General features: G+C 35.8%; 1 protein-coding gene across 4 annotated transcripts in view; it reads right to left on the bottom strand.

The window, feature by feature from the left end:
- Positions 1-13027, bottom strand: part of THSD7A (thrombospondin type 1 domain containing 7A) — a 290606-nt gene that overhangs the window by 108969 nt on the left and 168610 nt on the right. For all 4 annotated transcript variants that reach the window (XM_032991409.2, XM_042801868.1, XM_032991407.2 and 1 more), the window contains exons 4-6: positions 6950-7198; positions 5211-5392; positions 3370-3438 (exon numbers count right to left, since the gene is read on the bottom strand). In XM_032991409.2, coding sequence (XP_032847300.2) covers positions 3370-3438; positions 5211-5392; positions 6950-7198 — 500 coding nt within the window. The remainder of the gene's footprint in view (positions 1-3369; positions 3439-5210; positions 5393-6949; positions 7199-13027) is intronic.

The following is a 13027-nucleotide window of genomic DNA, read 5'->3' as shown; positions in this document are numbered from 1 at the left end:
GTGGCGGAGTAAGGCACAGGATTTTAAAACAAAATGTACCATTTTATTACAAGCAAGATTTTAAATCTCTTTCATAATACAGGACTTGACAAAATATTACACTAAGCAGAGAATATCACCTAGAAGGTGATGTCTGACATATTCATTCACTTTGGTTGACTGAAGAAACATGTGATTTCTTAACTTAAAACACTCTCATCCTACTCCCTCAGTATTTTCTCACAGGGAAGTTACCTCATTAATTTTCTCCCATCACTACAAATAATCTCCTTTGATGGAAAGAGCTCGCTGAAGAAACATATTCTGAAATAATTTCAAAACATGACAAAATATCCTTCTGAAAGATGAGATCAGTAACCACAGATATAATGTTAAAGCAAACAACAGGTTGTTAAAAGTATGGTATCATTTGTAGATATGTGTGTGCCCTTCCATTCAGATTTACGAAGTAGATCATCTTTCCAGTTACAGAAAAATCATCTGATTCTCACTATTTTAAGGGGAAAGGGAATCAAAAATCACCCTATTCTTGTTTCCCCTGGTGCCTCGTTTGGCAGTTTTACACTGTGTTGCTCCACATAATGAAGTCATGAAGATGGCAGATAGTCATTCAACATTAATGCCTCCAGCTCACTAATCTCTTAACACAAAATAATACAAGGACAAATATTCCAACATTTGCATAATGCTATGTTGGAATTAAATTTTATGACAGAACATCAAATTTTACAATGTTTGACATATGCACCTAATGTCCATGATAATCAACGTAATATGCATATCTTGTATAGAACATGGATATAAATAAACATAATTTGCCTGTAATTGAATTAGTATTGAATAGTTTCTAATAAAAAAAAAAAAAAAAAGAAAAACAGTTAGTAATTGCTAGCCATACTTTTTAAACCCTGATTCAATCGGGGAATTGCTCAAGTGAGACAGTTGAAATTAAGGGTCAATTACACCCGTGAGACACAGGCTTGCTTCAGGGAACAGAGAAAGTGTTCTGCGGAATGTCGTGCTTCATCTCCAGCCTGCATCAGGATAAAGCATTTACCATCCCACTACTTCATGCAATGTTACTCAGAAAAATAACAAAGACCTTTCTTTGGGAAGCTTTAAATAGCAGATTTTCATATCACAGCTGTTCTATATCTCAACCAGATTTTTTTGAGTCTGCCAATAGAAGGTACTACTGTTGAAATCCATTTGGCTTCAAGCTAAATTTGTGAAGGTCCTGAAATTCTAAACTATGAGGAATTGTGACTGTATTTGGCTTTCAAGAGGTTTACTTACATAATAGGAATGTTATTTCAATTTTTTTTAGAGGTATCTGTCCAGTAAGGATTCTAGGTCTTGTCAGAAAACATTGTTAAATAAATTTATCATGAAAACATCTAGTCAAAATATCTGCCTTTTCTATCACACATTAGAGTGTAGGGGAAGAAAGAAGTAAGTGATATCGATAAATCTCTCAATATAACAAAACGCTTTTAAAATGCTGTTCTTGGAACAAAAATGATGTACAAATGTCTGTTACCAGACCTATTATATATTGCTTTTAAAACAAAAGAATTCAACAGTAGGACAGACAAGTTATATTCCAGATTATTTTAAAATGTTTTCATCATTGAACAACCAGGTTGTATTTCACCCAGGATTACTCAGAATTCTTTCTTTGAGATGACAGTAAAATAAGAAAATTTAGCCTTGACTGGGTGTCTTAACATCTTCTTCCCATTAATTTAAATGGATTTCTGTCAGCATCAAAAAAGTATAAATGAGCTCAGCTTTTGCTGCTTATTATTTAGCAAAGATTCTTTGAGAGATGATGGTGCTAGATGCAGAAATTTACGGTTTAAACCTTCTCATCTCTGTCCTTTCATAATCTCTTGTGGCAGCAATAAAGATTGTTCTTTATTCCTTGGCAGTGATACTAAATACTGATTAGACCGTGTGTAGTGCTACAAACTCTGTGTGGAATTTGACCAAATTTGGGGCCAAAAATGGAAAGAAAAGCGAATGCATTTTGATAATCTTTCTTTCTCCTTCAGTCTAACTGAAAAATTAGCCTCAGTTTTGAATTAATTTCCAGTTTGAGGTAGTGACCTAAAAAATAAAATTATATTCAATCACCCTGTCCTCAAATCATCTACTATATTAGGAAATATTAGCTGAATTTATTTTATACCCTTGTGAAACACCTTCATGAATGACTACATTTTAAAAAGAACTGGAAAGAAAAAATATAGTTCTGTTCTTAAGCATTTGCTACATTTATGGAGGTTTCAATCTCCCTGTTTTTCTCCAGAAACCCTCAACCGACTAGTGTCCAGTAATGACCACGCTGGCAAAGAGAGTGAATTTGTATGTGGCTGCATCAGCATGAGCAGACACAATTTAATATTCCTCTTTCTGGTCAATTATCGCAATGGTTTTACAGCAAACAGAAGGAAATTTCTCCATCTAAAGTGCTGTCACAAAAAATGCAAGAAAAACCCAAGTCCAAAACACATTGTGACCAACAATGAAAACATATTCTTCCCTCATTTTTTACAAAGCTCAATGCTGTCATCAAAAGACAGAAGATAATTCCAGATGTGATCCTCTAAGCAACTCCATGCATGTAAGCAGTTCCTCTGTGTTTTACAGGGAAATGAGTGTGTGTTTGCAGATGTAGATTAAATTTATGCCCATAAAGTAACTTTTCTCCCATCCTTATTCTACATCGAGGGTTTTATAGGTTTACCATGACAGAAATTTCATGACTAAACCAGTTAAATAGGTGAATAGAGATGAACAATTTAAGTCACTGCCAAGTAAATGACAGAATGACAGTGGCCTCCAGGAATCTTGATTGTCAGCTGCCTAATTACTACACCAAATACTCCCTCTTCTTCCTCAAGTCTAAATTTCTGAATTCTGATAGAAGATAATACAGACCTGAACGTTATGAGGAATTCTGGTTCAGCTAAGTATTAAAAGTTCAAATTCTACTGGAGCCCTAACTTGGTGTTTTAAATCTACAAAAGGGACTGGAAGCAGAAGCTGTGATGAATGGAGCGAAGCAACTCCCAGAGCTCAGAACTGAGAAGAAAGTCAGGCACTTGCTAAAATGGTTCAGGAGTGGAGCAGGGAACTGTCCTAGCATCTTAGCTGGCCCATGAGCTTCATTACTTTGAGTTTAGGCCCGTCACTTTCAAACTGGCCTGAAATTTCCTGAGAATGCACAAATCCATTAAGCTATTTCAGAGCTATATAAACATGTTAATTATACACATACAGCCAACATAGCTCTTCTGAAAGGGACATTGCCTCCTTTGCACACTTTTGATTGAAAGGTCAGGTCGGAGGCTTTAATTTACCTACCTGTTATTTCAAAAGTGATTGATAGCAGAGGTGCAGCACTAGCCTTCGACTTGCTCTGTGACTGACTTTCTGAAATAACAGGGAAACGCCACCATGAATATATGAGAACGAAGGTCTTCAAAGCAGCCTTACTGAGACAGCGTTCGCTACAACCAACAGCAAACTACACTGAAATGAAGGCATTTCCCCACAGCCAAAACTATCAGGTGTCTCCCCCAGCTTTTTCCCATCCTCAGATTACTCATAGTTTTCAAATGGTATTGCTTTTTTTAGAGGTGTTGATTTGTTTGCTTCGAGGAGGGCCTGGAGAGCAGCTCTCGCTTGCACTGAATCCAAGATGGGAGGGGCGGGAGAGGGAGGCTAAGTGGAGAAGCAGCTCTCCTGAAAATCTGTCCCCTAGTATGGAAGTACCCCAGAGCTCCTTTTTAAACCAAGACCCACTTCACCCCTAGTTGGAGCTCTTGAAAGATTTTTCTCATGTTTATGCATCCAAAGACTAGTTACATTTTAATCAGCTTTCCAGGGCCTGCAGAGATTACCTCCTGATGGGCTCCGTGTATTCCTGTCACAGTCTGATAAGGGCAGATTTCACACCCGCCTAAGCCAGAGAGTCTTCACAGCCTGCCAAAAGCCTAATCACCATTCTGAACAGTAAGCTGCCACTGATTTTATTGTTACCTCTCCTTAGCTGGGAGGTTTTACTCCTTTACGGCAGGGGCATCTAAACTTTGTTCGTCAGAGGCGATTTACTAAAAGCCCTTGGGCAGAAGCTGATTTGCATTAAACTAAGAGGCTTGAAAGCTGCTTCTTTAATAAATACAGATGTGGGGCCCAAGAAGTCACACCCTACTGATCGGAGCAGTCACTCTGAAATGGATATCAGCATTAATATTCTCCACAAACTCTACCTCTACAGCAAGTCTGAGAGTATCTTTAACCCACAGCACAGAAACCTCACTAGCCTGCAGTTTAGTCAGCTCTGGTCTAAATGTTGTATTACACGACTTGTATAATGATGTCACTTTTCCTGAAGTATATGGCTGTATTTATTTATTTATTTTTAAATAACAGAAGAGGATAAAATCTAATTAACAAGCTAAATATATTTAGTTTAATTCACTAAATTCTAAATCTATAGTGTTGCATTAGTATGCCAAAGTAGACGTAACATAAAATACTCAAGTGTTGTTCTTAAATACATATACTAACAAATGAATTAAAGATTTTGTCGCCTAACCTATTATCTCTTTTCTTAAGAAGCTGTACAATCTGCAACAGTGACAAGGAATAATCTCTTCTTTCTTTCAGTTAGGGAAACAGACCCATTAAATCATATTGGCTTGAAGTCCTAAAAGTGACTTAAAAACTTGACCAAATCAAGAGAAGAAAAAAAAAATATATAATTCCATGAGAATCAAATCTACTCATATTTTTATATAATTTTATATTGAGCTTACATACTAGAATTGACACATTCCATCTACACATCAAACTGCACAGGTTCATCACCTAGCTGAAGGACACACAGGAAATTTACATTAGAGGAAGGATTTCTGACCCACCTTCTCATGCTCTTTCTTATTTAGAGGCATCCTGCACATAAGACAATTTTTTTCAGTAGATATTGAGAGATAGTAATTTGTAACTAGGAAATAATATTTGTAGCATAGAGAATGACATCTCTGCTACTGCAATTAGGTATTTTCATCTGAACTAGAAAATAATAGTAGCCCGCAAGGTAAGAAGGCACCCATGGCAAAAACCACTGGCTGTCAAGGAACTCTGGCATGCTGAAGTGCTCTGATTTCACACTAATTCAATTGCAAGTGCATCAAATTTACCTTCTTTTTCCTTTAGGGTATTTAAATAGGAGAGGAGATTTTCATTAGCTTGCACACAGTACATTTCCCGGGTTTGAATGCCACCTCCGCACAGCGCTGTCTGATTTCCTCGCCTCTTGTCTTGTTGGCTAAGAAGAGGATCAACACGGCATTCTGTCCACTCTGTGGTCCGCCAACTGTACCTGGATCAAATTTGGTTAAATGGGTGTTTAGAAATCATTAAGACATTTACACAGCATTAAGTTATACAAGCTGAAACACCTTAATAGCTTTATTCATTTTCTAAAAGTCCTGAGCCCCACAGTTTCATTTACACAAAGATAAGCTACATCTGATATTTTATGTAGGTGGAAACTTTTCCTCTATTATTTCACTTTTGAAATCATTACTTTTTAGGAAGATATTTTCTGTTCAATTGCTGAACCATGCTGTGCATATAAATATTTTATTGGAGGGAAGAAACACTTGATATACAGACACATATAGTCTTTGTTCAGATAAGCTAACTTTCAAGATTGTGACTCTTAGCATTTGATTAGAGCTAGACAATTTATAGGAACCAAAGGCAAAATATCAAAGAAATGTGCACACTAAGTAACAGAGCCAGAAAAGGAGAAGGGAAAAAACACAACCACCCAACCCCCCACAAACAGCCCAAAAGCCTCTTATTCATCTTTGATAAGAGAGACAGAAGTTTCTTCCAAATATCAAGGTAAAGATGTAATTGTGGGGTTTTTTTATTATTTCTTCGGGAAAATCTTTCAGTAAGTTCCTTTTTCACTGTCAAGAGGAAGATGGTTCTGCAGTACTGAAGCATCCCTGCTGGGTACTGATGAATGATGAGAAGCTGTGAGCTTTCTAATCAGGGAATGCACAGGAAAGATCTGTGACTCAGTTAAAAACCCAATCAGGATTATGAACTGCAAGAAATGCCACAGAATTCTCTACCCAACAAGTATTTTAAGGCTAAATCAAGTGAACTGCTTCCTAATGCAGCTGGCGATGGGGAAATATGGCATTTCAACACTTAAATGAAAAATATGTACCACAGTCAAAGATGCTTAACATCAAATGACATTTCCCTAGACCCTCTTCTCAGTCTGACAAAGAAAAAGCACAGCTGGGACTTTAATATTCATTTTGATTAGTTGATAAGTATTACAGCAATCTCTTGAATCGTAAAGTGCTTACTGTCATTTCTCCTAAACTTTAAACAGGGTTAATTTATTTACTGTCACTGTTAGCCTATCCCACTTTTCATTTGGGGCCCAGTCCTGGCTTTGTTGTGCTGAATAAGAGTCTAACTAAAGAAGTCTGGTTGCTAAACAGATGTTTATCACCTTTTTTGCATTGTCAGCATTTTGTCTGCAGACAAATACTTCAGAAAGCAATGATTCTGGTAGAAATGTTATATAGGGAAAAGGTCACTGAAAAATTAATACAAGTAATTTATTATGGTCTTGACTGAGCCTGCATATGCATCAATAGTCTCTTTTAAAAGTTAACATGAATGTAAAAATATGTATTTTTTATTTTTTCCTGGAGGAATTGATTTCACTTTAATAGCAGCTATTTGCATACTCCAGGCTTTTAAGAGCACAGAATAAGCAAAAGTTAAAAATAAAATAAAACCTATTATTTCTTTAATAATTATTTTGTTGATATTCCATTACCAGCTCTGTACACTTAATTGAAATTCCACATTTTAGTAAAGGTAGAACTGAAATGAACCATCTTACGTAATGCACGGTGCCACACCATCGCCTTGAGAAACACACTGCTCTCTTTCTTCTAATTGCGGGCATTCACTTTCACTGCCAATAGGGAGCTGCTTAATGGTCCGTGATCTTGTACGATTCCCTTTAGGGGTTGTCATGTCAAAGCAGGTTTTGGAGCAGGGGGTCCATTCTGACCACTCTGACACCTGACACTCCTTCGTGATCACACAGGACTGGAACGTAATGGGCAACTTGTCTTGTTTGCAGAAGCTGTAATAAGAGAGCATTACAATTTTCAACACATATATTCACAGACTGTCAAGAACTCCTACATGAAAGTGATGTCCATTGCAACATGCAAAGTCAGTAAATATCTGTAAAATTGTTAAGTTTCAGTCCACATGTGTTTGATTCCAAAATTCAGGCAAAAACGCTTCTGGTTAAAGTGATTCAAGCCAGACACATAAGATTTGCTGTATCTAGAAATGAACAGTATTGACATATCTATGATCAAAACTGAAATATAATTCTTCATACATATATAGAAGTAAAAAATGGTAAATAAATCAATTTTTCACCACTTATCTTTTATGTTTAGGCACACTCAATTATTTTTCCTGGAACAAAAAGGAAGTGAAGGATCAATAACAGAGATGGCAATACAATGTTTTTGAAGAGAAGCAAGTGTTCAGTGTCATCTCATCCTCATTTCCAGACTACAAATTGTTCAAAAACACAATGTCAAGTATATTGAATACTTGGTTGCTAAAAATTGGCTTTGTTAACAGCTGCTATATTGCCACAGTGATGCCTCATGATCTAAAAGGGGAAGAATCTCTTTGTTCAAATAGAGCCTTCCCTGCTACGATGAATCCATAACCTTAATTTCCTGCTCCTTATGAAGCCCATAATTTCATTTCCATTCACCATCTCATTGCTTCATTCACATATTACACAGGTTGTCAGCAAGTTTTTCTCCTTCTAAATGCCTCTGTATTTTTAAATGTTATATTCTAACTAGAAACTAACATTTCTACCTTGAAGCTAAAATACAATTAAAGTGATCATAACTTTAATTCCTTAATTGTAATTACAACATAGATATATTTATCATGTTTGTTTTGGAATAAAATTCTGGCTTCTGAAGTAGTTAAAGAGGCAAGAAAAAGATTTATTGGCAATGCAGATGGCACAATGAAACACTCTGTTCAGTACCAGTCCTATAAACAAAACAACAAAGACTCATTTTTTCCCTTTTGATAGAATACAAAATAATACAGAATAATGAAAATTAACAACAATTCTGTTGCTCTACAAAATTTTGCCCTACTCATATATCCAACACCAAGACAAACTGTTACTAACAAAATTTTGCAATATTAGAACTAAGGATACTTAATGAGACTAACAGAAGATTTAAAAACAGGATAAATGAAAATACTTCTATACACAAGAGGAAGAGCAATTCGACATCTTGCCAACAGAAGATTCTGGTTGTGAAGCCAGACAGGTTCAGAAGGATGTTGGACAAATTTGTGGGCAGTCAGTCTATATATGGATACTAAAATGACTAGGCCACCATCCCTTATACATTGGCTTTGGATACTGGAGAAACACAAAGGGAATGGACTGCAAAAGACAGCCAGGCCTCATATGCTTGGTCTTTAAATAGCATCTCCCTTTGCCACTGCTGGGCTTCACAGACTATAGGGGATTACTCAGTAGGGGATTCCTTATGTTATTATGTGAAAAGGTAGGGGAGGAGAGGAACCCTAACACAGGGTAGAAAACATTTATTTTGCTTAAGGACAGAAACTACACCCTGTTTGAGGTGAAAGACACTCAAAGCTTTTGAGAAAATTATTCTTTAATAATGGACTCTTTTCACTTTCATGTAGCCCCATCTGGCATAGCACTGCAGTACTGTCAAATTCAATACAGCGGTTTCTGTACCTTTGACAAAACATATAGACTCATTTATCCCACAAAGACACATTTTAATGACTGGAGCAAAGGTCTATTCCTTACATATTCTAACATGGTCAGTATTTGCAAATCCTTCTGGAGAACAGATAACGTATCATCACCTCCCAGGTTCCCCTCCAATGTGACTTCTTTGAGAGCAGCAAAGCCAACCTGTCAGCTAATAACTGGAGCTGAGTTTAATTACAGACACATATTACCAGGGAACATACACAAAAATTGCCACCACAAAGTAGCTTTGGTGCAGAGTGAAGAGATAATTAATGATGTGTAATACTCCATGGGCTTTGCATCTGCTTCAAAACTTATTTGGGAGAAGTGTTACATGAGAAAGACTACTATTCATTCTCAGAATATGCTTTACTAACTAACTAACTAACTAAATAAATAAATATACTTTCTTCGCTGAAGATACCTTTAACCAGCCTGTATTGCCTGTCACAAACCCTAAAACTGTCCCCGGCTGTGACTAGCTCTAATTCCTATATAGCTTCATGCAGAGATTATTTCCTTCCCTGATGAGGAAAACTTCCACTGCAACACAAAGGGTTCAAGTTCTTCAAGATGATTGATGCATAAAAGAAAATAGACCCTGAGTTGCAGTTGAGCTTAAAACTACTACACTTACCAGTTTTTAAAAAATAATTTTCTGACCTAATTAAATTAATAATTAATTCTTATTACAGATTTTCTGAACAAAGAATCTTTCACAAAGAATTCAACATAAACATTACTGCAACTTTAGCTAACAATTTTTCATTTCACAGATCCTTAAGCTGTAGTTGCTACATAGGCAAAAAGACCTCCTGAAGTTTCTTGCTTTTCAGTACCTCTGTAATAATCTTGAATGCCATGATGCTGAAGTTCCTCTGTGGATCACGATGCAAAATATTTTTTAAAATCTAGACCTAGATTTGTTCAGAGGACTCAACTGAAGATTTATTTGGTCAGTGTCATAGATTCAGCAGGCTAGTGCCTTCCGCTTCATGCTCATTTTATTTTCTATTAAAAGCTGTTGTTAATAAAGCCTATATAATTAGAGTGATAATTTTATCTTGTTTATTATTATTTCTATATGCAGGTATGAAAAGGATCCAAACAGAATTGTACCACGTTATTAACTTCATTGTTTATTTATGAACCTTGATAGAATTAAAGCAATAAAGTTAAAGCATGCCTCACTTCAAATATTTACTTAAAAAATTAATCAATTTTTATCTAAATATAAAACAACTAAGTTCTGAAGTTCTTGTAACCAGAACATAAATATTACTAAGGAGACAAACAAAGCATAAAGTGAATTATCCATTTATTTTCTTGCTTGCTTATTAAAACCATGCACCACTTGCAGTATTATGTAAATACTGACAAGTAACTGATATTGTTGTAAGTCACCAACAAATGATCTCTTTACTGTTACACACACTGTCATATTATTTTTGTGAGAGGGCAGAGACAGTTTCAATTAACAAAAAAAAAAGTGTCAGACAATCAAATTAGCTGCCGATTCTTCTTTTAACACTTGGTTTTCTTTGAAAAATTAGAGGAACTGTGAGAGCTAATTGCAAATGGCCATTACCAAGAGTATTCCTTCATGTTGCAGGCAGCAGATGATGTGTTGCATTCTAGATCAAGTAGAGACTAGGAAAGCATCACATTTAAACTCTCATTATCACAAATATCTAAGCAAGGTCCAGTTAAAACTCTTTAGTTAAGAAAATTATTATGGAAGTGCTTCAATCTCTTTGAAGGTAATCGGGTAGTTTCCAGATCAGATTACAAATCCTTTCCCTCACTACCACCTTTCCTTGTCCCAGGTGCATACATACATATTACCTGCAACAAAACTAATCTACAACTAATTTCATGTTGCATCTCTACATATTCCCCTTTCCCAGGAAATGTGGGAACAATTAATTTGACATTCCAAAGTCCTCTCTCGTTTTTAAAATATTTTTTTTCTTCTTTTTTCATTCTTGACACATTTAAAATATTTGCAAAAGGTTTTCAAACTTTATCTGAGCAAAACAAACAGATATTTCTCTTACCTTTCAGTGCAGATGACTATACATAGACAGACATTCATAATTAAACTAACTAATACTGTATGGTATAAAAATGTTAACTCTGAAAGATATATGTGTCATTTTAAAAGTTTGGCATATATAATACATTAGCTGAGGAGATTGGTCACATTGCCTTTAAATGTCTGATCCAAGATATTTCATAGATTGAAAGTCGGGAATGTCTTAGTTACACAAAATAGTGTATTCTGGGTTTGGTACCTAACGTTACAGATTTGATCTCTACAGGTAATTTAAATCAAAGCTTAATTTCATGTAAATTGCTCTGTTCTTTCTGATGGATTTACACATTTGATTTAGTTACCCAAAGCTGGATGAACCTTCTCACAGGAGAAAATGCAAATGGACAGGTAACAGATCAGAAGATAAAAATAGACAGTTAACATTCATTTAATAATATCACCCAAACCACTAGAAGTTCTGCATCAAACATCTGCACACTCTGTGTACTTTCAGTAACATCTAAGCATACATTATATGCAAAGTTATCCATTCAAAAAGCATAAGGAGTGCCCAAATAAGTCCTCAGTATCAACTCATACAGTTCTGTCAGGATAATTACTTGGGAAGCTCAGAGAAAAGTACAAGTTGCATTAAAGTGCTATTATGAGCCAACAGAGCAGATTGGATACAGGAAGAGGTAGCATAAATGTAACGTGTAATGTCTGAAGGAACTTGCTCTCAATCCAGTAAATATATTCAAAGGACAGTGTCCTAAGTGTCTGTCTTTTGGCCTAGAAGAGGGCATTACGCAGTTTGAAGTAAGGCTGTGGTTTGAGAAAGTGCCATTTCAGACAACAAATACAAGTAATGGGGAACTGAAACTTAAGGTATGTAAAGATGTAGGTGACACAGTGGAAAGAGAAAGCAGCGCATGCGAAACATCAGAGGGGATGAATGAGTCCTACTGCTATTAATCCAACATCAAACCTATTCCTGACCTCAAGGACTTAGGTTAGATAAATGAACTGAAGAAAAAGACAGTGCTGGTTCAAAGGGCAAAATACGGAACACAATTGCTGCTCAGCCTCTTTTGGAGATGTGTGGTCAGGAATTTGTGTCTACTCACATTTCGTGGACTCATTTTTGCTCTTACAGCAATAAATAAAAACTAAGTATCACTTTAGATAGGAATGTTTCCTCTGGGGATTTCAAAGTAATTTGTGGGATAATTAAGGCTATAGACACATAGAGAATGAAACTAGAGGGATAAGCCTGAAGAAAATTGCACCACAGTACCTGTGTACAAATCAGCAAGTTGTGCAGTTGAAAGCAGTCTCTTCGTTTGAAGATAAGCTTTTAAAAGTGTGATAAAACTAGATTAGTCAAGAGGTAAAACTATTCTTTCTGAGTTATCCTAAATTTCTACTAGAGAGTGACTTATGCTTTTACAATATTTAAAAATCAGAACAACTTGATTTTATATGACGATGGCCTATCTGAGCCTCTGTAATCTCAGTCTCAAAATTTAACTTCTAAATTGCGTGGAAAAGTCATGGAAGAGACTGTTGAAATTTCCTCCTCTGTAAGCTCAAGTATTTTTTCCAACAGATAAAGCTATGCATACTGCATGAATAAAGCCAAATGCATGTTAATGCACAACCACAGGACTGATCTCTAAATCTATGCAGAATTAATTAAAAAAATAAATAGATGTTAAGCAAGGCAGTAGGACTCATTTTACTCCATGAGCTATATATAATTTACTTGGACAACTAAGATATTTTCTACTTTTGCTGGTGTCTCCTCCATACCATATTGGACCGATAACTAGAAAGAAGAGTTAATGAGAAAAGATGAAGAGCAGCATGAGAACAGCTGAGTGGTTCTAAAAATCCATGCAGTCTGATATCTGCCTTGGCAGCAGCAAACAAAGGTCAAAAATGGAAAGACAGTAAATATTCAGTCACAGTTTTCCAACACACCCTCCAGTTTTCCAGAAAAATGTGGCTTAAAGACTTCCTAAACGCAAGTTACATCTTTGCACTGAAGAACTCTTTATAGAGTTTTCCTCTACAAATTAGTGTAAATG

Source organism: Tyto alba, unplaced genomic scaffold, assembly GCF_018691265.1.
Source record: "Tyto alba isolate M040663 unplaced genomic scaffold, T.alba_DEE_v4.0 Super-Scaffold_38, whole genome shotgun sequence".
Classification (NCBI taxonomy): domain Eukaryota; kingdom Metazoa; phylum Chordata; class Aves; order Strigiformes; family Tytonidae; genus Tyto; species Tyto alba.
Note: the sequence above shows the minus strand (reverse complement) of the source record. Positions and strands in the feature narration are given on the sequence as shown.